The 16,038-nt window shown below is 31.4% G+C and overlaps 1 protein-coding gene across 3 annotated transcripts in view; it reads right to left on the reverse strand.

Moving 5' to 3' along the window:
- Positions 1-2,897: 2,897 nt before the first annotated feature.
- LOC135584149 (uncharacterized) overlaps positions 2,898-16,038 on the reverse strand; it is a 60,573-nt gene continuing 47,432 nt past the window's right edge. For all 3 annotated transcript variants that reach the window (XM_065109196.1, XM_065109195.1, XM_009419778.3), the window contains 2 exons: positions 4,338-4,389; positions 2,898-3,584 (listed from right to left, as the gene is read on the reverse strand). In XM_065109196.1, coding sequence (XP_064965268.1) covers positions 3,127-3,584; positions 4,338-4,389 — 510 coding nt within the window. In that variant the 3' untranslated portion in view covers positions 2,898-3,126. The remainder of the gene's footprint in view (positions 3,585-4,337; positions 4,390-16,038) is intronic.

Below are 16,038 nucleotides of genomic sequence, written 5' to 3' on the forward strand. Positions count from 1 at the left end.
GGTGTTGCTTATTCCTTAAAATTCAATCTTTTAATAGTTAAAAATTATTAACAGAAAATTTTATACTACATGGAATCAAATATTATGTCGAAAGTATTTGACATTACTTATTCCTTAAAATTCAATATCTTGATAGTTAACAATTATTGACAAAAAATTTTATACTAAATAGAATAAAATATTATGTCAAAATTATTTAGCGTTGCTTATTTCTTAAAATTCAATCTATTGATAATTAACAATTATTAACAGAAAATTTTATACTACATGGAATAAAATATTATGTGGAAAGTATTTGACGTTGCTTATTCCTAAAAATTCAATCCCTTGATAGTTAACAATTATTAACAGAAAATTTTATACTATATGGAATCAAATATTATGTCGAAAGTATTTGACATTGCTTATTCTTTAAAATTCAATCTCCTGATAGTTAACAATTATTAATAGAAAATTTTATACTACATGGAATAAAATATTATGTCAAAATTATTTTACGTTGTTTATTCCTAAAAATTAAATCTCCTTATAGTTAACAAATATTAATAGAAAATTTTATACTATATGGAATCAAATATTTTGTCGAAAGTATTCGGCGTTGCTTATTCCTTAAAATTTAATCTTCTGATAGTTAACAATTATTAATAGAAAATTTTATACTACATGAATTCAAATATTATGTTGAAAGTATTTGGTGTTGCTTATTCCTTCAAATTCAATCATTTAATAGTTAAAAATTATTAACAAAAAATTTTATACTACATGGAATCAAATATTATGTCGAAAGTATTTGGCATTGCTTATTCCTTAAAATTCAATCTCTTGATAGTGAACAATTATTAACAAAAAATTTTATACTACATGGAGTCAAATATTATGTCAAAAGTATTTAGCGTTGCTTATTCCTTAAAATTCAATCTATTGATAATTAATAATTATTAACAGAAAATTTTATACTACATGGAATAAAATATTACGTGGAAAGTCTTTGACGTTGCTTATTCCTAAAAATTCAATCCCCTGATAGTTAACAATTATTAATAGAAAATTTTATACTATATGGAATCAAATATTATGTCGCATTGCTTATTCCTTAAAATTCAATCTTCTGATAGTTAACAATTATTAATAAAAAATTTTATAATACATGAAATCAAATATTATGTCGAAAGTATTTGGCGTTTCTTATTCATTAAAATTCAATCTCTTAATAGTTAACAGTTATTAACAGAAAATTTAATACCACATGGAATCAAATATTATGTCCAAAATATTTGACGTTGCTTATTTCTTAAAATTCAATCTCCTGATAGTTAACAATTGCTAACAAAAAATTTTATACTAAATGGAATCAAATATTATGTGGAAAGTAGTCAACAATTATTAACCGAAAAAATTATATTACATGGAATCAAATATTATGTCGAAAGTATTTCTAATTGCTTATTTCTTAAAATTTAATATCCTGATAGTTAACAATTATTAGCAGAAAATTTTATACTACATGGAATCAAGTATTATGTCGAAAGTATTTTGCATTGAATATTCCTTAAAATTCAATCTCTTGATAGTTAACAATTATTAATAGAAAATTTTATACTACATGGAATCAAATATTATGTATTATGTTGAAAGTATTTGGCGTTGCTTATTCCTTAAAATTCAATCTCATGATAGTTAATAATTATTAATAGAAATTTTTTTACTATATGGATTCAAATATTATGTCAAAAGTATTTGGGGTTGCTTATTCCTTAAAATTCAATCTTTTGATAGTTAACAATTATTAACTGAAAATTTTATACTACATGGAATCAAATATTATGTCGAAAATATTTGGGGTTGCTTATTACTTAAAATTTATTTTTTTGATATTTAATAATTATTAATAAAAAATTTTATGTTATATGGAATCAAATATTATGTTGAAAGTATGCATTGCTTATTTCTTAAAGTTCTATCTCTTAATAGTTACAATTATTAAAAAAAATTATATTATATAAAATTAAATATTATGTGAAAAGTATTTGGCGTTGTTTGTTCATTAAAATTTAATATTCTGATAGTTAAAAATTATTAAAAAAAAATTTTATTCTAAATGGAATCAAATATTATGTCGAAAGTATTTAGCATTGCTTATTCCTTAAAATTCAATCTCTTTATAGTTAACAATTTTTAACAGAAAATTTTATACTATATGGAATCAAATATTATGTCGAAAGTATTTCACGTTGCTTATTTCTTAAAATTTAATCTCTTGGTAGTTAATAATTATTAACAGAAAATTTATGCTTGCTACATGAAGTGTTACGATTCATTTCAACTATCGTTAAACCAATCTAATCGCCCGGAAAGGATACTGCCTCAATGTTACACCACAAATAATCCAAATACAAAATTGAAAAAATAGATTAAAATGTTATATAAATTGGATATAAAAATGTCCAAGAGTCATCTCTATTTCTATTTCAATGATGTGTTAGTTCTCTACAAAGTTGGCAGACGATTTCCATTATTTATTGAGGTAATGTTATGTGAGGGCTTCGCGGGGGCTTTGGGCTTTTTGTTTTTATTTTTACTAGGACCCTGAATGTGGGTAAATAAAAAAGCATGCAGATTGAATCACCCTTTTGAGTAAGGCTCATGTGGGTTTCGTTCACCCTAACTTTCTTAAATTATATGTTGCAAATAGTATGGGTTGAATGAAACCTTTCATCCGAATAAAAAAATTGACTTCCAATTATATTGCAGGGAATCAAATATCTATTCCCAAGTATTTGCAGTTGCTTCTTCCTAAACTTCTGTCACTTGAAAAGTAGCAATTACTCCGAGAAATTTGTGCTTGCAACTTTATCAATCCCCCCCCCCCCCCCCCCCCCCCCCCCGAAACAACTGTGTTGAAAATGAGCGTTCAAAATTTCAAATTCTGTTTTTAAAAAGAAACTTGATTCCGCAGAAAATTTAAGAATAAAAAATATCATTCCCCTAACCAATCAGGGTTCTAGCAATCAGTTCCCGACACTACCTGAATGCTTCAGCACAAATTATCCAAAAAATGAAACTGGGGAAAAAGAAAAAGTATTGAAATGTTCGACAAATGGATCCAAAATTGTCCAATTGTCATCTCTATTTCAAAAAGGTATTATTCTCCACAAATTTCCATGATGATTTGGTTGCACTTGACCATTGAAACCGAAACTTCTGTAGACCTTTAAGCCATTTGATCTTCTGTGCGAGTACCTCTAGCTGAATGATGGATGACTCTATGCTGTCAGGTGGATGCTTTAAAGAAGCCGTATAATTCGTTTCATCAATCCATATCTTCCCAAGAGAATTCAAATGATCCCTTGCAGATGGTTGTTTTCTCCCTATGCTGACATCATCTTTTGTTGAAATCACACGGTCACTCCCACTAATATGAATCTTCCTGACTGAATCCGTGGCACTAGCTTGATCGTCTGTATATGATGCTTCTGTTGGTACACTTGATGTATTGCTGAGCTCTTCGGTAGCAGTATACGAGCAATTTGGTTTTCCTTCCAGGGAACTATCGCAAGGCATGCTCATCCTTGTATTGATGGTTTCTGAGCATACGGAAGATAAACATGAAAAAACATTAATGTCAGTCCATACTATTATGTGAATTTAAACTGACATGGTATCTTGTTTTTAGGATAATCCTGACAGAGTAGTGAATCTTGGAAGAAAATAAAATACATTGTTCCACATGATGCAGAGCCACAGATGCTCCATAATAATAACCTATCTTGTTACTTCCTTGTTACAACTGACAACTTCTTTATCCTCTATGGATGCCTCAAGGCAAATAACTTTTACAACAAAGAAACTTGCCGAACAACAATGAAAGGCCACGTTTTTCTATCGCAACTAGAAGTGGATTGTACGGTGTATGTTCAAAACACCACCAAATGGCTTATTAGTGAATCTCAGAAACAATAAGCATATTCAATACCTATATAAGAAACTAAACTTTACTTTTCAAATAGTGAAACAGGCATATTCAACATAAATTCACATTATAAAAAGATCATGATCCAATTAATCTCAAAGGGGATAGAAGAAGAGGAAAAACACAGCTAAATCCAAGTTGCTAGATATTCAGCAATTCCAAAGGTTCCACCGCCATGAACCATAATTAATACAGTTTAAATACAAAATAGGCTCTCTCTAGGATTACAGCTCTTCTTTAAAAGTTTTTTTACAATTACTATCTGCTCATACGTAATAAATGCACCAGCAACCTTAAAACTACATTCTCTCATGTTACATGAATATAACAGAAATAAGAGCAAATAATAAATGAGGATCAACATTACCATAACTATTCCGATGAATCAGAATGGCACAACTGTCAAAATTGCCATGTTCCTAGTACCATCAATGAGAACAGAATTGTTATAAAGATAACTGAAGAAATTATTTGTAAAAGTAATCAAGCAGTTTTGATAAACTAGAACAAAAATGCATACCATGCATCAATAAGTTCTGGATAGAACTGAGTTGTCAGCTGTACATGGTATTAATATCCTAAAACTAGTAGCTCTTGTATAAGAACAGATATAAGATCTATCAAAGGGATTGTGAAGAAAGAAAAAGCGAAGGTGCCCATCATTACTTGGAATAAGTTCCAACTATATGCAACTAATTCATTGTCTTGATACTCAACGGAGTAACAGGTTCATTGAACATTTAAAAAAAAAAAAAAGGCACCATAGATCAGAAAAAATGCCCGTGGGTCATCTTAATAATGTCTGAGGCAATTCAATCCATTTGTCTTCAGTGTTGACGAAACTAAAAAGTGAGGCATGGATACAAAACACAGTCATATTGACAACAATTTTTGGAAAAACAGTGCACAACCCACATGCAAATGATGGTTAAATATAGTTTAACTACAAGGGCAATTTCCTTAAGAAAAATCTCTGTTTTGGGCTTTTATTATTCCACAGAGTGCCTATGTTGATTCTTTTTCCACAGAAAACCCTCTAGTTTTTCAATTGAACAAAGTGCACTCCCCCACTACTCTTTTCTCTTTCCTTCTCTTTTTTTCAAATTCATTCAATTGAATCAGCTCATTCAAATGAACTGGTTTAACCAGCCCAAAATTTAAACTGATCCATATAAATAATACCTAGTAAATTTAAATAATTTTAATATATATTATTTATATTAATAAAAAATAAAAATAACTAATCCTTATATTACAAATAAAACAACAAATTATGACAAAATAAAAATCATATTATTAATGCAAAGTAAACCATAATATAATAATATTATTTGCATATTTTAAATAAATAACAATAAAATTATTAATTGACCAAAAAATATTTAAATATTATCCAAGAATATTTTCAAAAGTTTTAAGAAAAAAATTCTTTTTAGGAACTAAGCTACACAGTTTTTGAATTAATTTTTGAGTCATTTTAAAAAACGGTACAATCGCATACAAAAATAGTGTCACTTACCTTCAATTTTTTCTAAAAGATCTCAAATTTTCATAAACCTTAGAAATAACCTATAGAAGTCTAAATGATCATTTTTCTATCCTAATCATTTAAATAAGTATTTTGACTTATTTCAACCCTTAAAATATAAATTTTCATTATTTTTAAAATTTACATAATTTAAGGTGAATTTGCAATCACTTTGTGCCAAAAGCCACTAGAATATTATCATATAAGGCTATCTAAGTTTTGAGAAAAAAATTTAGCGAACCAAATTATACTATCTTTAGGGCCCTCCCTAAAAAAAAGTGTAATCTAATAAAAAACACTAATAACTCACCTCCCATTTTAAAATAAATTATCAAAATCTCAGAAAATATTTAAAATCACTTACAAAGACATGTCATTCTCAAATGATCATTTTGTAATTTTAAGCATTTAAAATTGGTGTTTACACTAATTTGAACCCTGATATTTTTTCAATTTTGTCCGGTATAAGATAAATTTACAAAAAACCAATTGAATATTACCAGAGAAGGTTTTTCTTAAGTTTTGAGACAATTTTTTTGAGAACTCGAGTTAGATAGTTTTCAATGGGGTTCCACTGTTTTTTGAATCCTATTAAAAGATAATACAACCATGTACAAACGTAACGGGGTTCACATCCATTTTTATAAAAAAAAATTCCAAATATTTAGAAAACGTTGAGAATAAGTTTTTATATGCCTAAATATGAATAAAATAGATATTTTCCCTAATTTTAGCCCTTTATATGTTAATTTTTTAATTTTTCCCTCAAATTAAGGTGAATATATAATTTGTGCTATTTTTTAAATTTTGCCCAAATCAAGATTTTATGAAGTTTTGAAAAAATGTATATCTTATGAAAAACCTAGGATGCATTGTTTGTAGGTCCTATCCAAAAATAGTGTAACCCAATTGAAAATAGTGTGACACATGTTTTACATTTTCTAAAAAATAATCAAATTTTCATGATGCCTTGAAAATTACTTACAAAGACATAAATGATTATTTTTCTATTCTTAAGCTTTTAAAATACATATTTTCCCTAGTTTCAGCTCTTAAAATGCTGAATTTATCTTTTTTTTTTCAATATTGCCCAATTTAAGATAATTTACAGGCCAAAATCACTAGCATATTATCAGACAAGTATTCTGAAGTTTTGAGAAAAATAAATTTTTGGAGACCAACATGTTCTTTTAATGGGTTCAATAGAAAAAGTATAACCTCATTCAAAGTGTAACTCACCACCGACTTTTACCAAAAATTCTCAAATTTTCAAAAACAAATCAAATTCCCTTACAAACACCTAAATAATATTTTTCCTTTTTTTATTTGAAAGTTTTTTAAATAGGTATTTTCACATGTTATAACTCTTAAAAGGTTGAATTGTGTCATTTTTCTAATTTTTTCAATTTAAGATAAATTTACAACCTTGGACCAAAAATCATTGAACAAGAGAAACTTTTCTGAAGTTTTGAAAACTCTTCAAGGAGAGTTCAGTTACAGTATTCTCCGTTGGTGTTCAATGATTTTTAAATATCATTCAAAAAATGTAAAATCCCATTCAAACACAACATAACTCAATTGTCACTTTTCCAAAAATTCTCAATTTTTTAGGAAACACTACAAAAGGCTGCTAAAGACTTAAATGACCAGTTTCTTCAATTTTTAAACCTTTCAAATAGATATTTTTATTGTTTTTGGCCCTCGAAATGTTGGATTTGTATCATATTTTCAGAATTTTACCTACATTAAGGTGAATTTACAAAAACCAATCGAATATTATCAAAAAAGGTTTTGTAAAGTATCAACAATTTTTTTTTAATATTTAAGTTACACAGTATTTGAATCCTTTAAAAAATAGTATACATCACTAAAACATATAGTATTCAACTAACCTTGCACTTTTTTAAAAAAATTTTCAAATTTTTAGGAAACATTAGAAATGAAAATGATCATTTTTTTAATTTTTAAGCCTTTAAAATAGATGTTTTTCTTGATTTCAATCCTTAAATGTTTAAATTTATGCTTTTTAAAAATTCACCCAATTTAAGGAGAATTTACAACTTTAGGCCAAAAACTACTTTAATATTATTAGAAAATATTTTTCAAATTTTGAGAAAAAAATATTTCTTGGACAAAAAAAATTACATAATTTTTAAATAGGTTTACACTATTTTTGGATTCTCCTTTTCAAAAACTGTGTGATTCACCTCTCAATTTTTTAAAAATTATGAAATTTTAGAAAAGATTTGAAATGATTTACAAAGGCCTAAATGATCGTTTTTTAGTTTTAAATTTAAAAGTATTTTTACTGATTTCAACCTTTAAAGATTAAATTTGTACTATTTTTCTAATTTTGTCCCATTTAAGATGAATTTATAAACTCAATCAAAAACACTATAACTCACCTCCCAATTTTTTAGCATTGAAAATAGGTGTTCCATGGATTTTAGAGCTCATTCAAAACATTCATAATCTCATTCAAAAACAACGTAACTCAGTGCTCAGTTTTCTTTTTCAAGAATTCTCAAATTTTTAGAAAACACTAAAAACTACTTCCAAAGACCTAAATGATCTTTTTTCTTATTTCTAAGCCTTTAAAAAGATATTTTTGTTAATTTTAGCCTTAAAAAGTTGGATTTGTTCCTTTTTTAAAATTTTACATAATTTAAGGTGAATTTATATCCACTTTCGACCAAAAACTAGTAGAATGTTATCAAAGAGGGATTTCTAAAACTTCGGGGAAAAACTTCTTTTTGATGATTTAAGTTATGCAATTTGGATATAGTTCCATAGGTTTTTGGAACCCATTAAAAAAAAAGTATAATGTATTCAACTACTTGTACAATTTTCTTTAAATTTTTTTGAATTTTTAAGAAACATTAGAAATGAAAATGATCTTTTTTTTATTTTCAAGCCTTTAAAAAAGATATTTTACTGATTTCATCGACTACTTGAATATTATTAAACAAGGTCTTTCAAAATTTGAGAAAAAAAATAAAATTTTCATTTTCTATCAGTGTAATTCAGCTCTGAATTTTTCTAAAAATTCTGAAATTTTCAAAAAAAACATTTAAAATGTTTTACGAAGGCCTAAATGATTAATTTTTAAGTTTTCAATTTAAATGTAGTTTTACAGATTTCAACCCTTAAAAGATTAAATCTGTATCATTTTTCTAATTTTGCCCCATTTAAGATTAATTTATAAATCTGATATGTTTCCCAAAGTACTGAGAAAAAATGGAAAATTATATTCTCTTTAGGGTTCTATAAAAAAAAAGTGTAATCTCATTCAAACACACTATTAACTCACCTCCCATTTTTTCAAAAAATATCAAAATTTCAGAAAAACCTTTCAAATTGTTTATAAAGGCATGTCATCCTCAAATGGTGCTTTTTTGTATTTTTATGCATTTAAAATTGGTGTTTATATTGATTTCAGCAAATTTTATTCAATATAATATAAATTTATTAAAAACAACTTGAAGATTAACAGAGATGGATTTTAAAAAGTTTCTAGAAATAATTATTTTTTCAAGACATGAGATAAGATAATTTTGAATAGGTTTATATTGTTTTTGGATCATCTTAAAAAAATAGTACTGCTCACCTCCACTTTTTTAAAAAAAGTCAAATATTTAGGAAACCTTCAAACTGAGTTATATGCCTAAACATAAATAAAATAAATATTTTTCCTTATTTTTTCCCTTAAAAGGTTGCATTTATGTTAATTTTCTAATTTTTCCCTAAACTTAAGGTGAATACATAATCACTTTGCCTAATTTGTGTCATTTGTCTCATTTTGCCTTAAAGTTACAATATGCCAACAGACAGGCTTCACGTTTTCTGAAAATTATCAAATTTTCAAGATACTTAAAATTGAAAAATGATCATTTAGGTTTTTGTAGGTCATTTTTAAGTCTTTAAAATATATTTTTTCCTTAATTTCAGCACTCAAAAGTTTAATTTATCTATTTTTTCAATCTTGCCAAATTTAAGATAATTTACAGGCCAAAATTTTCTCAAGTTTTGAGAAAAAATAAAATTTTGAAGACCTGCACCTTTTTTTAATGGGCTCTATTAAAAAAAGTAAAACCTCATTCAAAGTGTAACTCACCTCCCACCTTTTCCAGAACTTCTCAAATATTCCAAAACCTTAAAAATTACTTCCAAATATCTAACTGATAATTTTTCTTATTTTTGTTCTTTTAAAATCTTTGAAATAGGTATTTTCAACAGTTATAACTCCTAAAAGGTTAAATTGTGTCATCTTTCTAATTAGCCCAATTAAGATAAATTTACAACCACCTAAGAGCAAAAATCTGTACCATTTTTCTAATGTTTTTGAACGGTGTAACACAATTTTTAAATCTCATTTAAAAACTATCTAATCTCATTCAAAAATAACATAACTCAGTTCTCACTTTTTCCATCAATTCTCAAAATTTTTAAGAAACTCTAGAAATGACTTACAAAGACCTATATGAACATTTTTTCTATTTTAAGCCTTTAAATAGATATTTTTATTAATTTTAGCAATCAAAAGGTGAAATTTGTAACTTTTTTTTTTCTTCAATTTTACCTAATTTAAGATAAATTTACGACCACTGTGAACCAAAAACCATTTAAATGTTATCTCTATAAAGTTTTGAGAAAACCTTTTTTATGACCTTATTAGGACTCTAGCTAGGAGAGTCCTAATTAAGAGGGGCATTCATGTAAAACCTACCTAAGCCGACCCCTATTAAAGAGGTGAAGAGGTCTGCCAGGGTTTAGAGGTTATTTCTTAGAGAAGAATTAGGAGTTGTAAATGAATAGGAATCTTGAGTAGGAGTCATATTAGGAGTTAGGGTTTAGAAACCCTATAAATAGCCATGTATTCATCCTCTTTTGATAAGCAATAGATGAATTTTTTCTGCAGCCTTTGAACAACAATTTGGAGGAAGAAACCCCTATAGAGTTCCAAGAAGGCCGATCCCCTAAAGAGATCAACCCAAAGCTTATAATCTGCAAGGGTTCTAACACCTGGTATCAGAGCAGCGTTCTTGGCGTCTCGCTGTCCTTCCACAGCCATCCATCAGCCCTCCACAACCGCCCAAAGCAATTCCCACAATTGCTTAAAAGATCGTCGTCGAATTCCGCCATCATCTCCACCACTGCAGATCATCCTTTGATCTCCCCGTGAATTACAACAGGTTCTAGTTTCTTACCTTACTGTTGCTGCAATTTAGTTATCCTTATTCGAAAATCCAAAAAAAAATTGTTCTTATATTGCTGCATAAACTTTTTGTCGTAAAGTTTTTAACTCTACGACAAAAGATACTTTGCAGAATTCCAGCCGCATAGCATAGTCTATTTGATCTTGCTACTACGTTTTTTCGGTCCAAATCTCTACAAATTTTTTATGACAGATTTGACACTTCCTAACAACATATTTCCCTTTGGTTTCATCGAAAATTTCTCAATATAAACCACTGATCTTTTACGTCCAATCTGCTACACTTGAAAATTTCAGCAGCATATTGTTGCCTTAACCGATCTATTTGCAATACTTTTTGAACAAAATTTCTTATACACTTCATAGATCATCTTGGCTTACATCTAAGATTGATCTATTGAGGAATTTATCTCTAAAAACAATTTTGTGTTGCTGCAAATTTTTATCGCAAACCATTGAAATTTTTCGATGAGAATTCTGCTATCGCAACTTTGTCATATAAACTGAGATTTTGTTGTCATTTCCCTCCTCAAATTTCTCAAGTTTTTAGTGGAAATTTCATTGAGAAACCACTGTTTCTTCGACGACAATTCTGCTCTTACAAGACAACACATACCTGCAGCAACTTCCATTGATTTCTATCAAACCTTTGCTGCCATCTACCATAGATCAAAAACTTTTTCCCTAACCTTCATCCACTACCATCACAGCCCTAAAACTCCACCAAACCATACCCTCAAGCTGCACCCAAAACAGCCACAAAACAAGCCTAAACCGCAGCCTACATCCACCAATCCACCAACCCTTTCGACCATCACTTCTCGCAACCTATACATGCCTTTAACCCGACAACAAAAGAGAGATCTTAACATCACAGATTTGGAGGAATATACTATGGCATCTAAGGAGGCAATCAATGCTAAATTCGAAGCCTTCTAGGTGCGAATGAAAGATAAGATTCGGACTCTCTTTACCGAACTCAGTTTGGGCCGACTACCAAGCCCGAAGAAATCACATCAAGGGGAGAGCTCTAACCAATCGCACCAAGCCCGAAGAGATGACTTCCAAGAGAGGGGAGGTTCTATGATCGATCCCAACTATCCACGCATGAGAGTGGACTTCCTTAGATGGGAAGAAGGAGACCCGATTGGTTGGATCTCGCGCGCGGAGCGATATTTTCGGTATCACAAAACTGCGGACGCATCTATGGTGGAAATTGCGACTATACATCTTGAAGGGGATGCCATACAATGGTTTGACTGGTTTGAACACACTCATGGAGTCCTCTCATGGCAATAATTCAAAGGACTGTTGATCCGCTTCGAACCAACCGATTACGAAAACACTGACGGACAACTAGCAAAGATCCTACAAACCTCCACCATTCAGGAATACCAAACCAGGTTTGAAAGGTTATCTAATCAAACTTATGATTGATCTGAAAAACAGGTATTGGGGATCTTCATTGAGGGCTTGAAGCCAAAGATCCGGGGAGAAGTTAAAGCGCAACAATCATACACGCTTATGGCAGCCATCTCTTTCACACGATTTCAAGAGGAGCGATTGAACCATGAAGCCCGGAGGACTAGGGTCGCTCCTCGACCAGCAATACTGAAGCCCTCAGCCCCCCTACTGTCGACCAAGTCCTTGCACCAAAAAGGTTGACAAGAGAAGAGCTTCAGGAGCGATATGCGAAGGGGTTATATTGGCACTGCGACGAGCCGTGGAGCCGCGAGCATCGCTGTAGAAAAGGGAGACTTCTTATCATTGAACCAGTAGAAGAAGAGATCATTGAACATCCAAAAGAGAGCCTTGAACATGAAGAAGAAGATGCAGAAGAAGAGCCACAACCGACCGACGTTACGGTACACGCACTAGCCGACTACTCAAACCCGCAAACGATGAAAGTTGGAAACCTTCTCAAACAACAACCGATCACTGTTCTCATCGACATGGGCAACACTAATAACTTCCTAAATAGTAAGCTTGCTACTCGGATGACACTCCACATCGAAGGTTGCAGCAAGTTCGACGTAAAGGTCACCGACGGAAGAATCCTAAAGTGCGACCAAAGATGTCCGCAGGTAAAACTATTACTGCAAGACCAAGTAACTATCACCAACTTCTTCCTTCTACCAATTGATGACTATGAGGCCGTGTTTGACATAGAACGACTAACGACGCTAGGTGATGTCTCTTGGAACTTCTCCAAATTAATTATGAAATTCTATTGCAAAGGCAAACAGATCATCCTACGCGGGAAGCGCGGAAGCAACGTAACCACTGTTTCGACCCAACGAATAGAGAAAGTTTTGCACAAGGTAAATGGTAGCTTTTTTATGCATCTCCAACAGCAACCAGTGAGGAAGAAAATAGAAATTGAAGATCAAAATCTCGCCCAATTGCTTGCTGAATTTGTCGACATTTTTGTTGAGCCGCGCAGTCTTCCTCCTACTCAGCAACATGACCATCGGATTCCAATCCTTCCGAGCAAGCCACTAGCGAACACTCGGCCGTATCAATATCCTCACCTCCAGAAGGATGAAATTAAAAAGATCGTAAAGGAGATGCCTGAAACAAGGGTGATTCGGCGCCCCTATTCCTCACTGGTGCTACTTGTACGCAAGAAGGACGGAACTTGGCGAATGTGCATCGACTACCGAGCTTTAAATGGCATCACCGTCAAGGACAAGTACCCAATACCAGTGGTGGATGAACTTCTTGATGAGTCAAAAGGAGCTCGAGTCTTCACGAAGTTGGACCTCCGATCTGGCTACCACCAAATTCAGGTATGTGAAGACGACATTCCAAAAACTACATTCCGCACACATAATGGCCATTATGAATTCTTGGTAATGCCTTTTGGACTCACTAATAACCTTTCAAAGTCTCATAAACAATATTTTTCGAAGCTTTCTTCGCAAATTTGTGCTGATATTTTTCGATGATATTCTCATTTACAGCTCTTCTCTTGAGACTCACTTTCAACATTTACAAGTTGTTTCGACGATCCTTCGGAGAATACTCTTTTTGTTAAGCAATCAAAGTGCAGTTTTCTCCAGCAAAAAGTAGGGTACCTTGGGCATATAATATCAGAAGGAGTGGCAGTAAACCCAATAAAAATTGAAGCAATAAAGGCTGGCCGAAACCTACAAACGCGAAATTACTATGCGGGTTCCTTGGACTAACGGGCTACTACCGAAAATTTATTAAGGACTATGAGAAGATCAGCGCACCCCTCACTTCCCTACTGAAAAAAGATACCTTCCAATAGTCGGACAAAGCCTCCACTGCCTTCGACAAACTTAAGGCAGCCATGATGACAACGCTCGTACTAACGCTACCTGACTTCGGCAAGACTTTTGTTATTGAAGTCGATGCCTCTAGAGTCAGAATTGGTACTGTACTAATGCAAGATGGCCGCCCCCTCGCTTATACTAGTAAGGCGTTATCTCTTTCCCATCTTAAGATGACTATTTACGACAAGGAGATGCTCACGATTGTGCATGCAGTGGCCAAGTGGAGATCATACTTGATCAGGTGACGCTTTTAAATCAAGGCCGACCATAAAAGCCTAAAATATTTCTTGGACCAAAAGATATCTTCCCTCGAGCAACAAAAATGGGTAACAAAGCTTCTTGGATATGATTATGAAATTTACAAAAAAGGGAAAGAGAATGTTATTGCAAATGCGCTTTCACGACTACCCGAACAAGCTGAATTTTCGGTCGTTTCACTTTCGACCAGCGACTTCCTTGAGGATATTAAGAGGGAATGACAGGAAGATCCGGAGACCAGTAAGATCATAAAAAAATTGGAGGAAGCACTAAGCTCCGTAGCTCATTACAGTTGAGACTTAAAAGGATTGCGCTATAAGGGACGCATTGTGCTTGTGCCAAATTCTACTTGCATCTTTACGAGCAGATTTTGGACAAAGTTATTCCAAATGCAGAGCACTAAATTGAAAAGGAGTACGACGTATCACCCACAAACCAATGGCCAGACGGATGTGGTGAATAGGTGCTTGGAGATAGCCCAAAGCCACCCACCAAATATGACTACCCAAGGAGAACTCCATACCTAGTCGAGTGTCATTATTGATCGACGGATCGTGACTTGACGACGACGACCCACTACTGAAATGCTAATACAGTGGGCGAACTTACCAGTAGAAGGTGCCACTTAGGAGAACTATAACGACTTGAAGATCAAATTCTCAAAATTCATGGATTGTCAGCCTCGAGGGCAAGACTGATTTGAAGAGGACGGGTCTGCTAGAACTCTAGCTATGAGAGTCCTAATTGAGAGGGGCATTCATGTAAAACCTACCTAAGTCGACCCCTATTAAAGAAGTAAAGAGGCCGGTTAGGGTTTGGAGGTTATTTCTTAAAGAAGAATTAGGAGTTGTAAATGAATAGGAGTCTTGAGTAGGAGTCCTATTAGGAGTTAGGGTTTAGAAACCCTATAAATAACTATGTATTGATCCTCTTTTGATAAGCAATAGATGAATCTTTTCTGCAGCAATTTGGAGGAATGAACCCCTATAGAATTTCAAGGAGACCGATCCCCTAAAGAGATCAACCCCAAGCTAAGAATTTGTAAGGGTTCTAACATACCTATACACTATTGAAATAGAATTATACAGTTTTTGGATCCTATTAATAAATAATATAATCTCATTGAAAAAAAGATATTCAATTAACCTTATATATTTTTTCAATAAATCTCAATTTTTTAGGAAACATTAGAAATAATAATGATCATATTTTTCTATTTTTAAGTCTTCAAAATAGATATTGTTACTGATTTCAACCAATAAAAGTTTGAATTTCTGTTATTTTTAAATTTTATCCAATTTAAGGTGAATTTACAATAACTTCAGGCTAAAAACCACTTGAATATTATTAGACAAGGTTTTTCAAAGGTTTGGGGAAAAATATTTTTATAGAACAAAATTACATAATTTTTGAATGGGATGGTCCTTTTAAAAATGAGTGTAATTCACCTCTAAATTTTTCTAAAAATCCTAAAATTTTCAGAAAACATCTGAAACGATTTACAAAGGATCATTTTTCTAATATGTATATTCAGAAAATTATCAGATCAACACTTTTACTTTTTGAAGCAAAAGGGTAAAACTATACTAAAATCCAAAACAATGACAAACCCCAACAATAAAGCATAACCAATAAAACTTTTGTTTTACAAATAATAACCTTATTATATTTTGAAAATTGCACGATTATAAAAATGGAACTCTAAATTCTTAAGAAAGATGAAATCTTGCAAAAGGCTAAAAGGAAAAAAACATGTTTCGCATTACCG

This window comes from Musa acuminata, chromosome BXJ2-5 (assembly GCF_036884655.1).
Source record: "Musa acuminata AAA Group cultivar baxijiao chromosome BXJ2-5, Cavendish_Baxijiao_AAA, whole genome shotgun sequence".
Lineage (NCBI taxonomy): Eukaryota > Viridiplantae > Streptophyta > Magnoliopsida > Zingiberales > Musaceae > Musa > Musa acuminata.